A 15,412-nucleotide genomic window follows, 5' to 3' on the forward strand; every position below is an offset into this window, starting at 1 on the left:
AAAAATGAAAGAGGAAAAAAAAGATAGAAATAAGAGAGAAACGAAGTGGAAAATTTATCTTTTTTTTTGGATAAATAAAAATGAAAAAAATGAGTGAATTTTATATTATTTAGGAATCCTCCCATAAAATTAATATTACTTCAAACATAATCCTCCATTTCACCACTGTTTTTGAGGATTTTTTTTTTGGACTCCAATAAATTTGTTTTACTTCATTTTAATTTCCATCCCATCTAAACCAAAAGTTTCCATTTCATTTTACTTCACTTCTTCCCAATTTATTTTCATCCAAATCATCCTAAACAAGTGCAGGACTTCAAATTATATGTAATTGACATTAAAATCATACCGTGCTTGAATTGGCATTCAAATTGGGTTTAGGTCTAAAAAGTGACCATGTTCTTATTGAAGAAGAAAAAATTAGGTTTAAAAAAGTATATGATACTTAAAGAGGATATTCAAATCTAAAGTTAATTAGTCTATTTGGCCTAGATATCAATAGACCCATAAATAATTTTTTTTATTAAAGTGAGCATGTTCATGTTCTTAAGGAAGAAGAATATATATATATATATATATATATATATATATATATATATATATATATATATATATATATATATATTCAAAAAAAGGAAGAAGAGAATATTGAGAAAAAAAACTAAAATATTCAATATATTAAAAAAATTCCATTCACACCAAAAATCAATACTTTCTACAATTTTTAAAATTCTTAATTGGCTATAATTTCATTATTACTATACATCAATATATCAAATATCAAATATAGAATAAATTTATTAATTAATAGGACTTGAAAAAATATATCATCAATTTTTCATGAAAATAATATATGATTGACAAATATAGCTAATAGAATATCGTACTTAAAAAGAGTAATGACATTCAAAAATTGGAAAAAGCCACTATATTCTACTATACATGTAAAAATGTGAATGGTGTGAGCCTTTTTTTTTTCTGTCTGTGTGAGGAGAAAGATTCAAAATAAAGTCTATTGTGTGTTTTATTTGTTTGAGTGGAGATGAGTTATATCAGAATCTTAAGAGAAAGATCGGTTTGAAGACTAAAATTGAAACAAAAAATAAAAAATATTGGTTTAAAATTAAAAATAATATATCATTGAGATTAAAACTTAATATATATACACCCCTTTCTTTTTCTTTTTAACCTCCCTTTACATTTTTTTTGGAAATATATATACACCTTAATCTCTAAGGAATTACAAATTGAGTACGTGTTCATATTAATATTTTGTGCCATAAGACTTATCATAGTTACATCATTTGCAGTTCTATTACGTCACAGGGTGGAATTTTCTATTTCATCAATTTTTGCTATATGTTGGATTCAGAATATGTTAATTACAAAGTATTCCTTATACTTAACAAATTAAAAAATACCAAGAGAAGCCTATGTCGTGTCTGAATTTATTTGGTCTCATTTTTAATTTTAATTCATAACAGAGCTTCCTCAAGTATTTTCCTTTACAGCATCTTCCGCAACAACTTCTAAATCTTCTCATCCATTTGTGTAGCTTTCCTAAATGTTCTGTGATTATATATCTTCATCTAGAATAAATTTATTGACTTTGCAAACAGAGAATTGGAAATTAATTTTTATTAAGTGGCATGCCCTTGTATGACTTTCCGGAAACAAAACAAAGAAAGACTTAAGAAGCACTCCAATCAACATCACATTACATAAAAAACAATTAAGTATGAAATTTTTTTATAAGTAATATGGTCCTTACACGACTCCATTGGAACAAAACAAAGAAAGACGTAGAAAATACTCCAGTCATCGCACTACCTACAAAAATAATAGATGTGAAATTTTTTTTTATAGTGACATGACCATTTATATGACTATGTAGGAACCAAACAAAACCATAAAGACTTAGAATTTAAGATTCCAGTCATTGCGCTAAACAACAAATGTGGAAAATTTTGTGAAGTGACATGACCCATAAATAGACTTTGTACTTGGGAACAAAACAAAAAGACTTAGAAAATTTGCAAGATACCCACATTGACCTTTGTCTATATTTTGCTAACGTAATATACAGACTATTACTTCATTGATTTTGATTGATAATTTCTTTTGAAGGAATTCTGTGTCAACAAAAGTGGTGCTTATGTAAGTTCTGTATAATATACTACCTACGTACGGTCTTTTATATAAAAAATAAAAGATAACATATTTTTTTCTTTTAATTATAAGAATGATAACACTACTTTATTATTAAATCTGTGATAGTATATAATTCATAATTCAGACAATATTTATTGATCTTCATATCTTGCACCAAAAAAATCCTAAGTCTTAAACCATTCAAACTTATAAGTTTTGTCGCCAACCAAACTTGGTGGTAATTAGGGAGAATTGTTTTTGCTTTTGAAAATTATTGTGTTTGCTGAAATGACAACTTGAACCGGAACTAACTTAATGATTGTATCTTGAAACTTTGGTGCTGTTTCTCTAGGTGTGTATACTGTATACTTGAACGACGATTTTACTTTAGTTTGGGTATTTTTTATTCTAATCCAATCCAGGTTTAGTTTTGTTTACATTCTGAATTAGAATTTGGTAGGTGTTGGCTTTTTCTTTATTAGTGATCGATGCATGAGCCTACTCCCCAAACCTATTGTTATTTCTTGATAATCAGTTTTTAAGTTTCATAATTTTTATTTTAAACCAAACCAAACATGGAAGTAACATCTTATCTTTTTTGAATAAAAAATTATAAATTTTTTGGTATACTTTTTTACAACATTTTTCTCTCTTATTTAAAATTTTGAGAATAGGACTCAAAAGTAACATTTTTGTAAGTAACACTGAAAACAAGAACTATGAATTTATTTTCTTTAAAAAAAAAGAAATATGATTTATGTTTTCCGCAACATATTATTATTATTATTATAATTTCTTTTGTAAATAATATTGTCATTGTCCCAATGTGGTGGTCAAGTGAACTTTTCAAAAGAAAATTGAGAAGTTGTCATCAATGTTTATTTAAGGAAAACGTCAGAAAAAAAAAATAAGAAATGATTTACAATTTGAGAAAAAAAGGATTCAAAAATTATTTACGTGGAAGGTATTAACACCTCACTTATCCGTCATCTCCGTCATGAAGATGACAACCTTTAATTCAGTCTAATAAAAATAAAAGCGACTTCTTAATTATTTATCTTCCTTTCAGAACATGAATTATGTTTGCTATATTTTGTTTAATTTAAAAAAATAAAACAAATTTTTATTTTTAGTAAAGAGGAAATTTCATGTTTTTTTTCCTAGTGTTTGAGGTCAACAAAGGGTTTTCCTTTATTCATACATATCCCCAAGTATAATGAGAAAATCAGACTTATGTAGTTCTTTGGGTAAAAAATAACTTGTGTGTTGGTTGATTTTATCTTTTTTTGAATGGTTTGTATTTAATTGTGTGAATAAGAGTGGTTAAAGTGTTAAACCTTGAAATGATATTGAATTTTTAAAAAAATAATAGAGAGAATCGCTTAAGGTATTGAAACTATTCGAGTAATGTGTAATATTCATTAAAAAAAATTGAATGTTCATTTATTTGAACATTTTGACTCCCTTTTTAGAAAAGATTTTGGTTGTGATAAACGTTACAAAGTAAAGAAAGTTGGAGACCTAACACAACATTAGCAAAATTTACTCACATGTTATTAAAATACCATCAAGTAAGTCAAAAACCCAACATAAGATGCACGAAACATAAAAAAGATAAATTGAATGATTATTTATTTGAGTATTTTTGCCTCTTTAGAAAAGATGTTGGGTTTGCCGTAAACTTTGTAAATTCATGAACTTACGGATATCTGATTAAATGCAAGAGGCTGCAAGTTTTGCATCAGAAGGATCTGTAATGAATGAGTTGAAGCACTGGAATGATTTGTATGGTGAAGGAGGTTCGAGGAAGAAACAACAGCTCGCTTACTTCCTTTAGATTGTGGAATGCTACATTTATTTTTCGATTTGTGACCATTCATCCTCAATGATACCTTTAACAAAGAAAGAAGTCCTTCATCAGAGATGTTGAACTCAAAGCAAGCCCAAATGTCTCACTATATCCCAAATGTCACAGGGATATCATGATTCCCAGAAAAGCACAAGTTCTACCACACACATCTTCTCTAAATGACGTGTGGATCGTCATGCACTATTTGGCAAGCATCTTATCTCTTCCTACTCCAACACTATTTGCCAACTCTGCTCAAAGAAGGGACATAGTGCTCACACCTGTCACAGTTAAGTTTTGATTTTACGGATTGTTGAAGTAACAACCCAATTTCCACCTAGTCCAAACAACTTTGCCCAAGTTTAAGATCAGTTTTTGCTGCAGTAATTCACATTCAATTTCTTGGCAATGAATCCTTTTAATCTCATATAACTTAATTCCTTAAATGAAATCATGAGACTAATGTACAAAAGCACTACAAAAGCACAACAAAATCCCTAGATCAAACACGGTTTTCTATTTCTACATAATCAAATAGCATGACCCAAAAATGAAGAAGCAATAACCAAACCTCTCAGTTCCCATTATTATGAAGATTCATCAACTTCATACAAAATAACCAGTTCAGATTTAATTGCCAAACTACAAACAAAATGCTTAGAAATTAAAAAGGAAAATAAACTAGATGGATCACAATCACAATTGGCTCCCTAAAGCTCTAGAAGCCTTCCTTAATTCTCTCTCGGTCTCCAAATGCAACTGTGAGAGATGCCTTCTCACCTCCAAATTAAAAGTGTCTCTTTGCATTTTCCACCTCAACAAGCTGGCACCTACAATTCAGAATTTTTCTGCCAAAAATTAAAATATCGATCCTTCAAAATTTGTCCTCAACTAGAAATAATAAAAGAATAGAGAAAAAATTGGAATGCCAAGAAAATCACCAACACTAAAAGCTATATCAAAAAGTAGAACGTGAGATAGAAAATAGGTAAAAGTATTTATAAGGAGGAAAAATATATATCAAGAAGAAAACTATACTTTATTTGTATGTAGCTATTATTTTGGGATTAGAAAATAGGTAAAAGTATTTTGATTTGTTTAATATGAAATGTTAGTGTAAAGAAGTTTTATAACCTACTCAATTTAATATAACAATATTAATAATCATTTCTTTAATTTATTTAACTAATATGAAATGGTATAAAAATAAATAAAATTAAATATATTAATATTAATATATGCCCATGTAAAACTCCAACACATTGAAGTTAATACTAATTAGTAATTAGACTCTTTGAACTTATTATATACTTTTTAGAAAAACATTTATCAAAAATTGATTATATTACAGTATTAACAAAATTCCAAAAGATGATTTGTAGTTATGTTAAAACACATTTTGTGGTAAGAATATTTAAAATATCAAGATTTAGATTCCTCGAATATATATGCACAACTCATTCAATATATATTTTCAAGCACCGTATCATGATTAGAATATTCAATTTCAAATTTGTATTTTATAAACAATATAATCTAGATTTCGGAACTGCAAAAGCAACATGCATGCATGTTCAACTTTTCTTTTTCATTATTATATAACTGCTTGTTCATCTTTAGTTAAAACTAGTTCATATATATATATATATATATATATATATATATGTATGTTCTAGCTAGTCTTCTTTTAAGAAGAAAACCGAACTACAACTTGTTTACCTGCAGTGTGATAGTAAATTAAGGTTCGTGTTGATGAATACTTGTTTTTTTTTTTATTAATTGAGGGTCTAAAGGTCAAAACAAAAGAGAAAAACGTCATCTAGTTGTAAACTAAGGTCTGTGACTGCTATATATTTATCATATAAAGGAAAATGAAGTATATATATGAAGACTAAAATATTATTACCAGCTATCCTCTCTGATGCCACTTGAAAACTTTAACGGCTGCCATGACATAAATAGCATTTGAGAAATTGCTTATGAACTTGAAATAAGCATGTCTCCAAGAACGATTTATTAAGATTGAACCAAAAACGCCCCAAAAGCTTATAACAAATCCAATTGCCATACTCATGTAAAATTCACGGGTGAAAAGCAAATTTTCATCTTCAGGAACTTTAACAATGGGTTCCTGTGCAGGCTTCCCATCAATACACAATTTCTCTAGTGGCGGTCCACAAAGATCAAGATTATCTTCATAACATGAGGCATTGAAACTCTGTAATTGTGTACCAGTTGGAATTTCTCCTGATAGATTGTTATGTGACAAATCTAAAATGCCGAGTCGATCAATTTGAGTAAGACTCAAAGGAATTGAACCAACTAGATGGTTTCTTGACAAATCAAGAAAGTCAAGTGATGTTAACTTTCCAATATTTGAAGGAATATTTCCGGTCAAAAGGTTTCTTGATAAATTCAATGAAACCAATCCAAATAAATTCTCTATTTCCAGTGGAATTTCTTCAGAAAAGTGATTGCTTGAGAGATCAATGCTTTTTAAAAGTAGTAACACACTATTTTTGAACATTTGTTCTGAACCTTTCCACATCAAGAGTTCATTCAAATCATATGGTTGAGGACCTGAAAACTGACTGGTTTTTACAAAATATGAATGACCATGATAATCTCTTGAAGATGTCTTTTGAGTCATTGAAGTAAATTTTTTTATGCATTTAGGAATTTGCCCAGACATGTTGTTTAGTGAGAGATCCAAGAGTAGAATGTTACTTAGGTAGCAAAATTTCAATGGTAAACTTTCATGGAAATTATTTCTTCCCAAACTTAAAAATTGCAACTCTTGTAATTCACTCCCAATCCAAGCAGGGATGAGCCCTGATAATCTGTTTTCTGCAATATCTAGCATTACTAGATTTGTGCAGTTCCTCAAGGAGACAGGTATCTCATTTGTTAAGTTGTTGTTTCTCAATAGCAATGCTTGAAGATTAAGAAGAGATCCTATGGATGTAGGTATCCTTCCTGAAAAATTATTGTGACTTAAGTCCAAATAAGATAATGACTTGAAATGGCTCCAACAGTCCGGAATTTTTCCAGAGAAACGATTATTTGAAAGGTCTAATTGGTACAAAGTTTCAACTTTACCATTCGCACATAAAAATGAAAGAGAATCTGAGAATTTATTTTTGGATAAATCAAGAAACATGGAACCTTGCAGAAATGGGGGAATAGGGCCATCAAATTGATTTGGTCCAAGAATTAGGGAATATTGAATATTCTTTATTGGAAAATTTGGAATTATACCATGGAGATTATTGTATGAAATATTCATTGAAATCCATTCTCGGAATGCTAAATTAGCCGAAAACCACTTTGGAACCATATCTGCTATTTCAGCATTTGAAATGTCAATATCCCCAAATTGATTTTGTGTCTCCAACCATTTGGGAAATACTGGACCTAGCTTGCAAGATCGCAATCCTATGTGGCTCAACTGAAATGGTGGGACCCAATTTTGGCTAAATGCCAAGGCCAATAAAGAGTTGTCAGATAAATCCAAGAAGTACAACTTAGACATATTAGCGAAATGATAGTCAGTGAGCACACCCTTCAAGGATTTTGATTGCAGATCTAGTTGCTCCAGTTGAGGTGGAAATTTATTATCTTTAGGAATCTCTCCATTTAGCTTGTTTCCATGAAGATTTAATTCTCTTAAAGATGAGAATATTGAGAGGTCGGGTAGTGTGCCGTTGATTTGATTCATGCCTAGATATAATCGTTCCAATGAATACCTAGCACATCCAGACAAGTGATGGATTATCATTGGAAACTCTTCACTCAAGCTAGTATTAAACATGTCCAATGAGCGCAAAGCACATGCATCCCCAAATGATTTGGGAATTCCACCTTCTAAAGAGTTTGATCCAATTGACAAAGACTCTAACAGAGATGGCAATTTGGTACTCTGGAATTTTTCCATTTAATTGATTTTCTGAAAGATCCAATGTTTTCAAGGCAGAAAGTATTAAAAGGTCAGGAAGCGTACCATTGATTTGATTTCCTCTTAAGTTCAGTTCCTGCAGCGAGAATCTGGCACACCCAGACAATTGATGGATTATCACCGAAAGCTCTTTATTCAAATTGTTACCAGACATATCCAGTAAGCTCAAAGCACATGAGTTCCCAAATGATTTGGGAATTCCACCTTCTAAAGAGTTTGATTGGATTGACAGAGATTCCAAATGAAATGGTAAGCGGATGCCTTCAGGTATCTTTCCACTTAATTTATTTCCATCAAGAAACAATGATTTTAGAGATCAGAATACTGAAAGGTCAGGTAAAGAGCCTGTGATTTGATTATATTTAAAATCCAATGGAAGGCACTTTCTCAACAGTTGGGGCAGTCATAATTTATTGCAAGTATCCAAAGGGTCTTCTTTACTACCTCATCAGTGGGGAAGACTTAGAAAAGTCTCCGGTCAAGAAATTAAAAAAACTTGATCGTATATCGTAAGGCAATCACATTCACATTTAAAATATATAATTAAAAAACTAATAAACACAAAATTTCTAATTTATGAGAACAAAAAACTACACTTTAAAATAATAATAATAATTATTATTATAAACACTAGATGCACCCAACATTCCAACGAGCAAGAAATCATTATCCTGATTATTTAGCATGCTACATTTACACGTTTAATTGTTCTTCACAATAAATCTCATTTATATTATTGTTACGAAAAGAAGTTAATCACTGTATTGCAAAATTAGTATCTCTGTCATTATGTTCTGACTTGAAATTATCATATTCTTCTTCAAAATTAATTATACTAAAAATAGTTAAAAGTCATCAAATCTTACCGTTACAATTCACTATATAATATTACTTTATCAGTTATTAAATATACGTTACCAATTAATATTTTATGAACAATTTACTTGAGATCATTGCATAATAACGATAAAAAAATACTTAGAAAGCTGATTTTATTTATAGTTATATTTTTTTATTAAAAAAAATCTGACAAGTTGCTTACATAAACTATATGAAAAGCAAAAGAAATGGAAGGGCTATAATATTATTACATGCATGCTAACCTTTAGCTACCTTTGATATTTTATTAGGGAACATTGCTACCTTGGCACAAATATTGTCTCGTAAATTGTTCAAGAACCTGAAATAGGCATGTTGCCAAGAACGCTTGAATAAGATTCCGAATGCCCATACTCATGTAAACTTCACGACTAAAAAGTAAATATTGAACTTAAGGCATCGAAAACTCTCTAACATGAAGAGTCGATTAATTTGAGTAAGACTTTGAGGAATTGAACCATCTAGCAGGTTTCTTAACAAATCAAAAAATTCAAGCGACCTTAGGTTTCTAATATTTGAAGGAATTTTTCCAGTCAATTTGTTTCTTGATAAATTTAATGAGACCAATGCAAATAAATTCTCTGTTTTCACTGGGGTTTCTTCTAAAAAAATGATTGTTCGACAAATCAATATTGATGCTGAGATCAAGATGCTGCAAGTTGAGAAGGGATTGAACCATGGAGAAAATTCCAAGCAAGATCTAAGTATTTGATATATTTATTTCTTATTTTGTTGTAAAAAAAAATATGACGAACTATTATATATCAAACATAATTTTTTAATTTTAATTTGTAATATGTGAATTAAATATAAATTAAAAAATACCAAGAAAAGTTAGGTACAGGAAAAGGATTTAGTCTCTTACAAAGGGTAAAATTAAGAAAAAACAAATTAATAACTTATTAGTTAGCTTATTTTAATTTATAAGCTAGGTAAGTAATTGTTACTTGTTAATAAAGACCAAAACTGGTAACAGAGAAAAATTAGAATGACCAAAAACACTAAAACATTTATTAAAAATTAAAAGCAAAAATATAAAAAAGGTTTATTCATACAGACTCGTCTTTTCTTTCATTAAAAACTAAAAAAGATAATAAACCTTTTTCATTCATGTTTTTTGGTAGAGCTTCTTTTACTCACACTTGTTACCCATACAGACTCGTCTTTTCTTTCATTTTTGTTGTCAGAGCTCCTCCTTTTCTATGAAGCTAAACATCTTTTAAAAAAATTATCCACACAAAATTTCTTGATGATATCAAGTTAAACATGTAACTTTTACGCATGTATGTAGTATTCAATGCATATGCATGGTCCGTATAAGTCATGGATTTTGTTGATAATAATTTAATCTTCATAGATGTCATGGATTTTGTGTTGATTTTCTGATGTTTTGTGAATATCTACATCTTGAATATATGAATTTGTTGGCCCTGGAAAACAGATAATCGGAAATTTCTATAAAAGTAACTTGGCCTCCGTCATCGCATTATTTAAGATAATAATTGTGGAAATTTTTATGAAGTGGCCGGCGTGGCTCCTTTAATTTAGAAAAGACATTGTCATCACAATATTATTTAAAACAATAAATGTGGAAATTTTTATAGATTCTGTGGCTCCTTGTACGACTTTGTAGACAAAACACCAAAAAGCTAGCCTACGAAAATTCCGTCATCGCAATACATAAAACAATAAATTAAACTTGGTATTTCATACAATGTAAGTTAATTTTTTGCACCGATAATATTTTAATTTAAGAAAAATGTAATAATAATGTAAAGACTTTTTTATATTATCAATCTAACGATGGACTATTAAATAGGGCATTGATAAACCTGTTAATTTTTATTATAATTATTTACAAATTATATTCAAAATAGTTTGAAATTGGTTGATAATATATATTTATTTACATCAATAATATGAATGAAAATTAAACTCATTAATTTTCTTTTTCTAAGAACAACTCCAATGCAATTGCAATTAAGTTGGTTTTTAAGCTTAAGTGACTTGAGAATACTGTTAGAACAAATGAGTTCTTATAATGGAGTTTGTATAGAAGTTTCTTATATAAGCAACTACAATCAAGATTGTTTAACTGAAAAAAAAAATTAAAACTAAAAAAGATTATTCTTGTGTGAGTGGAAAGATAAAATAGTATCTACTAAAAAATAAATTAAGAAATCAATTAAGTTATACCATTAATTAGAGTAAAATTAGTACTGAGTACTCGATCTTAAACAAAGGACTCACTAATAAAAAATTAATTAAGAACTCAATAATAGAGTTCTTACATTAGAAATGCCACAAAAGTCAAAGCATTAAGGGACAAAATTTTCTTTTTGTCACTAATACTTAAGTCATGAAAATTTTAGTGAGATTTTTTTGATAAATTACATATAAATTGAGTCATTACTAATGCTAATTTTCTTGTACTTTAAAAATGCATTTGATATACATACTTGAGTATAATACAAGGAGAATAAAGCATCACAAGCATAAAGTTACAAATGTTACATTGATAACTTTTTATCATGTGCGTTATTTGGTGAGTAGTGGACACTACAAATATAAAAAAAAAATTATAAAATTTATGAGGATGAAGTGGTCGTTGTGGAAGGGTTGAGCCAAGCTTTGACAACTGAGAAGCCACTTGGAGGAGTCGGGGTTGATCATCTTATATGTTGTTTCTGTATTTGAAACAACTTTAAGGCAGAAGAAATATGTTGTTCCACCGATAACATTTCTCCCCGCACCCTTGCTAGGAGTGCAAAATCATTTAATTTGTGTAATTGATTATGGAAGATTAGGATAAGATTGAACTTGGTAATTTTTGTTTTTGTTTTTTTTTTATATAATTTTTTGTGTTTTTGCTTTATATATTTGAAGTGGAGGAAGCAGTGGTAGGTTCTATATTTATAATTTGAAAAAATGTTGTAGACTAAAATCCAACATCTTCAGAAATTGTCCCATTTAACTTGTTCCTATGAAGGTACAATCTTCTTATAGATGGGAACACTGAGAGAGTGTTTGGCAGAGTGCCATTTGATTCATGCCCAAATCTAATTCTGCCAATGAGTATCCAATATATCTAGATAAGTTACTGATTATCAGTGGAAGATTTCCACTCAAACTGATATTGGATAGCATCAGTGAGCGCAAATAACTTACATTTTGAAGTGATTTTGGAACTCCACCCTTTAATTGATTCCTTGATAGGACCAATGTTTCCAACTTCAAAAAACATTAAGAATTCAGGCAGTATGCCGTGGATTTTATTCCAACCTAGATTCAGTTCTTGCTTTGAGTATCTAGGACACCCAGACAAGTTATTGAATATCACTGTCAGTTCTTCACTAAACTTTTTACCAGAAAAAGTGAAAACAAAAAATCCTCACTTGCTCAGAACAAAATTTGAGTATATTTTGTTCCTCTCCACGCTCAAATGAGTAGTCACAATATTAACTTTTCACAATTATACTTGTTGAGACATCTCCCCGCTCTTAACACTTTAAAATGATCATAAGGAGTCATGTAAGGAGTTTGTTAGAAATCCTGCATTCTATCCTCGGGTTATGTAACTTCAGCATTTTCTTTGGGTTATATTTTGATTGATGAAAAGGAGCAAAATATAATACTTAGTTCCGTTGATTTTTTTAAATCGCTAAGTTCCATCGTTACACTGATGAAAGGGACATATTTGAGTTACATCAAGATGTTTTTAACTTGGTTATTAATAGAGCACTATAGTGATACAGAGTAGCTGTGGCCCGTTACAGAATTTGAGTGTTGTTGTCTTTTTTAATAGTGGTCATAATGGTGTTAGAGAGTAAATTTTGGTAAAATCTACTTTTTTTTCCTTTAAAATAACATCGTTTTAGGTTCAGAGGTTGCAATCTTGAGATTTTGCTTGGTTTTAAAATTAAAGACATTCCAAAATAGATATGGTTTTTCATGCTTCTATCTATTATGCGATGCTTATACTATTTGACTTACACTAACTCATCTTTGGCAATATTTTTCTCTACTCTGAACTCTAATTCGTTTTTGTTCTGAACTCTGAACCTTCAACTTGCTCTACTTTTCATGTTCAACACTCATTTTATATTTGAATGTTTAAGATGTCGGAATATTTTAAATGAACATTTTTTAGTTCGAGCATTTATATAATTATTTAATCTCTATGTAGAAGTTTAGAATACTGATCATCCTGCTATGTGCTATATAGTGACTTTGAGCTGCTATCAGAGACTAACAATTATTGTTTTTAACTGTTAATTCATGTATCGGCATAAGCGTTTGTGGTGTTCGGTGTAAATTGATGAGCCATGAAGAATTAAGTTTATCCAATTGGATATTTTATACAATATCTTGGTTCATCTCCACCATGTGTGGGTCGGTTTACACGACATTATGGCATAGGAGATGATTGTCTATGCAACCATATTTTGGTTCAAACATTCTCTAGGAAGTCTCTTATATAACATGACCATTAATTTGTAAGATAAGCAGATAATCTTGATGCATATGCCATTTTTGTTGATGATTTTACTCAAAATTTTGAATTTATTATTATTATTATTATTAGGGGAGAGAGACACTCCGAATAATTTTACATATTTTAAATAAAAAAGAAAAGGAAAAGATTTAAAAGTTAAAATAAAATAACTAAAAGTGTGATGGATAGTTATTAGGAGAGGATAGTAGAAGTTCACAAATTAATAAAGAATATAATAGTCTAAAATTTATGGACAAGGGTATTCTTTTATTAATAACTAAAGTTCACGTCTTTCTAAATTTTAAAAAATAAGTAAAACAATTTAAAAAGATAAAAATTAAATACATCTAATAAAAAACATGATAGAATAAAAAAATATTAATAATATAGAAGTAGCGGAAAATTACATAGGTTAGAAGAAATTTTTAAAATTTAAGAAATGGTTTAATGGTAAAATTATCCAATGTAATATGGATACCAAATGGAGATATTTTGTTTATTATTAGTATAGATTAATAATTAATAATATAGATTATTATTATTGTTTTTTTCTTAAAATAAAAGGCATGCATAGTTTGAAAATTGGAACGATATCCATATAATTGAAACATATGGTGTCAAATTATTTTGGTCTAATTATGACAAAATGATGATGATAGATTCATTCATTCAAAATATGTGCATGGAATTTTCTAATTTTTTTATTCTTAAAAAATTGAAAATGAGGCCTTTATCAAAATGTTTAGCTCAATAATGTTTTTGTCAAATCAAAATTTTGATTAAGAGAAAGATGCATGTAAATTATTGATATAATACATTTTAATTTATATTTCATTACAAGTATAATGCTAATAAAACTAGAGTCGATCTTCTTAAAACTATTGAAACATGATATAAGTATTTCAATTGACTCTCAAGAAGAGTAAAACAATCATAATTTTCAACTTATTGCCTTTTCCAAACATTAACAAGCTTATACATTGGAGTCATCCAAGAGGGCTAGTGTCTTCAAGGGACTGAAAATTAAAAAAAGAAAAGAAAAACAGAATGTTAGTTTCCAAAATGTGTAAATGAAAATAAATAAAATTCTTATACCTATAAAAAGAAATTTCTAGAAATTAAAGTAATAAGAATAATAACATAAAGTTAATGATAGATTAAAATCACAATAGTTTATAAGAAAAACATTTATAGTAATAATGGAGATCATCAATATTTTAGGATTAAGTATTGAACATCAATAATTATTAATTTAATGATTATACAATGACAATATAGTTTTATACTATTAATTAATTTTAATATAACTTTTGTAAAACTACACAAACTTATCATATACATATCAGTAAATAATTGAATGACAATATAAAATAATTTAACATTGTTAGTACACAACTTATTTTCTCCAATTATATCTCCATTTTATTTTATTATCATGAAAACTTTTCTTTCAAATTTTTAAAAGATTACATAAGACATAGTTTTATTAAAATAAAGTATTGAATATAAACACTAGATCACTCAACCACTCAACCACCCAAGAAATCGTGATCCTACTTAATTAGCATGCTACATTTAGTTATTCATTGGTAATAAATCTCATATTTCTTTTATAATTTATGAAAGCAACTTAGCCATTGTATCACAAAAATAATATCTCTTTTAATATATATATATATATATATATATATATATATATTATTTGAAATCGAAAATGATATTAAACAATTTATTATACACACACCATTAATTTCAAACGAACTGGAAATGGAAAGCTAGTTATATCAGCAAATAGCTAAATACTTGTCCAATGACTATGTAAGCAATTAATTACGTGACCACATTTTCTAGTTACTGATCTTGGATGTGAACAGTTTGTCCCATGGATTGAGTCTGTTCCAGGAAGGAAAGAGTAGTGGGAATCTGAAGACTACTGAGCCTAACAAGGTATGCTTGTTTACATCTATTTATCAGCACAGGAATAGCGGATAAGCGCAAGGAAAAAAAAAATGGTGGAGAGTGCCTATCATTATATATATTCAGTTTTTATTTATTGATGTGTATTCTGTTACATTAGGAAAAT

The 15,412-nt window shown here is 28.7% G+C and overlaps 1 protein-coding gene and 1 long non-coding RNA gene across 2 annotated transcripts; both read right to left on the reverse strand.

Annotated features, from left to right (window-relative positions):
- Positions 1-1,712: 1,712 nt before the first annotated feature.
- On the reverse strand, positions 1,713-4,040 carry LOC114390924. Its single transcript, XR_003662035.1, has 2 exons — positions 3,855-4,040; positions 1,713-1,830 (listed from the first exon to the last, which is right to left on the reverse strand). It is a non-coding gene; the product is annotated as an uncharacterized LOC114390924 (long non-coding RNA).
- Positions 4,041-5,909: 1,869 nt separating this feature from the next.
- LOC114390011 (receptor-like protein EIX2) lies at positions 5,910-7,934 on the reverse strand. Its single transcript, XM_028350702.1, has 2 exons — positions 7,259-7,934; positions 5,910-6,247 (listed from the first exon to the last, which is right to left on the reverse strand). The coding sequence occupies exons 1-2, from the start codon at positions 7,932-7,934 to the stop codon at positions 5,910-5,912; spliced, it is 1,014 nt and encodes a 337-aa protein (XP_028206503.1).
- Positions 7,935-15,412: the final 7,478 nt, after the last annotated feature.

This window comes from Glycine soja, chromosome 16 (genome assembly GCF_004193775.1).
Source record: "Glycine soja cultivar W05 chromosome 16, ASM419377v2, whole genome shotgun sequence".
NCBI lineage: Eukaryota > Viridiplantae > Streptophyta > Magnoliopsida > Fabales > Fabaceae > Glycine > Glycine soja.

Excerpts from the sequence above, each read along its gene's own strand:
- LOC114390011 (XM_028350702.1), bottom strand. The coding sequence starts at position 7,934 with ATGGAAAAATTCCAGAGTACCAAATTGCCATCTCTGTTAGAGTCTTTG. Across the intron at positions 6,248-7,258 it reads TTCATACAATAATCTCCATG|GAGAAATTCCAACTGGTACA; the intron begins GTATAATTCCAA and ends ACAATCTATCAG.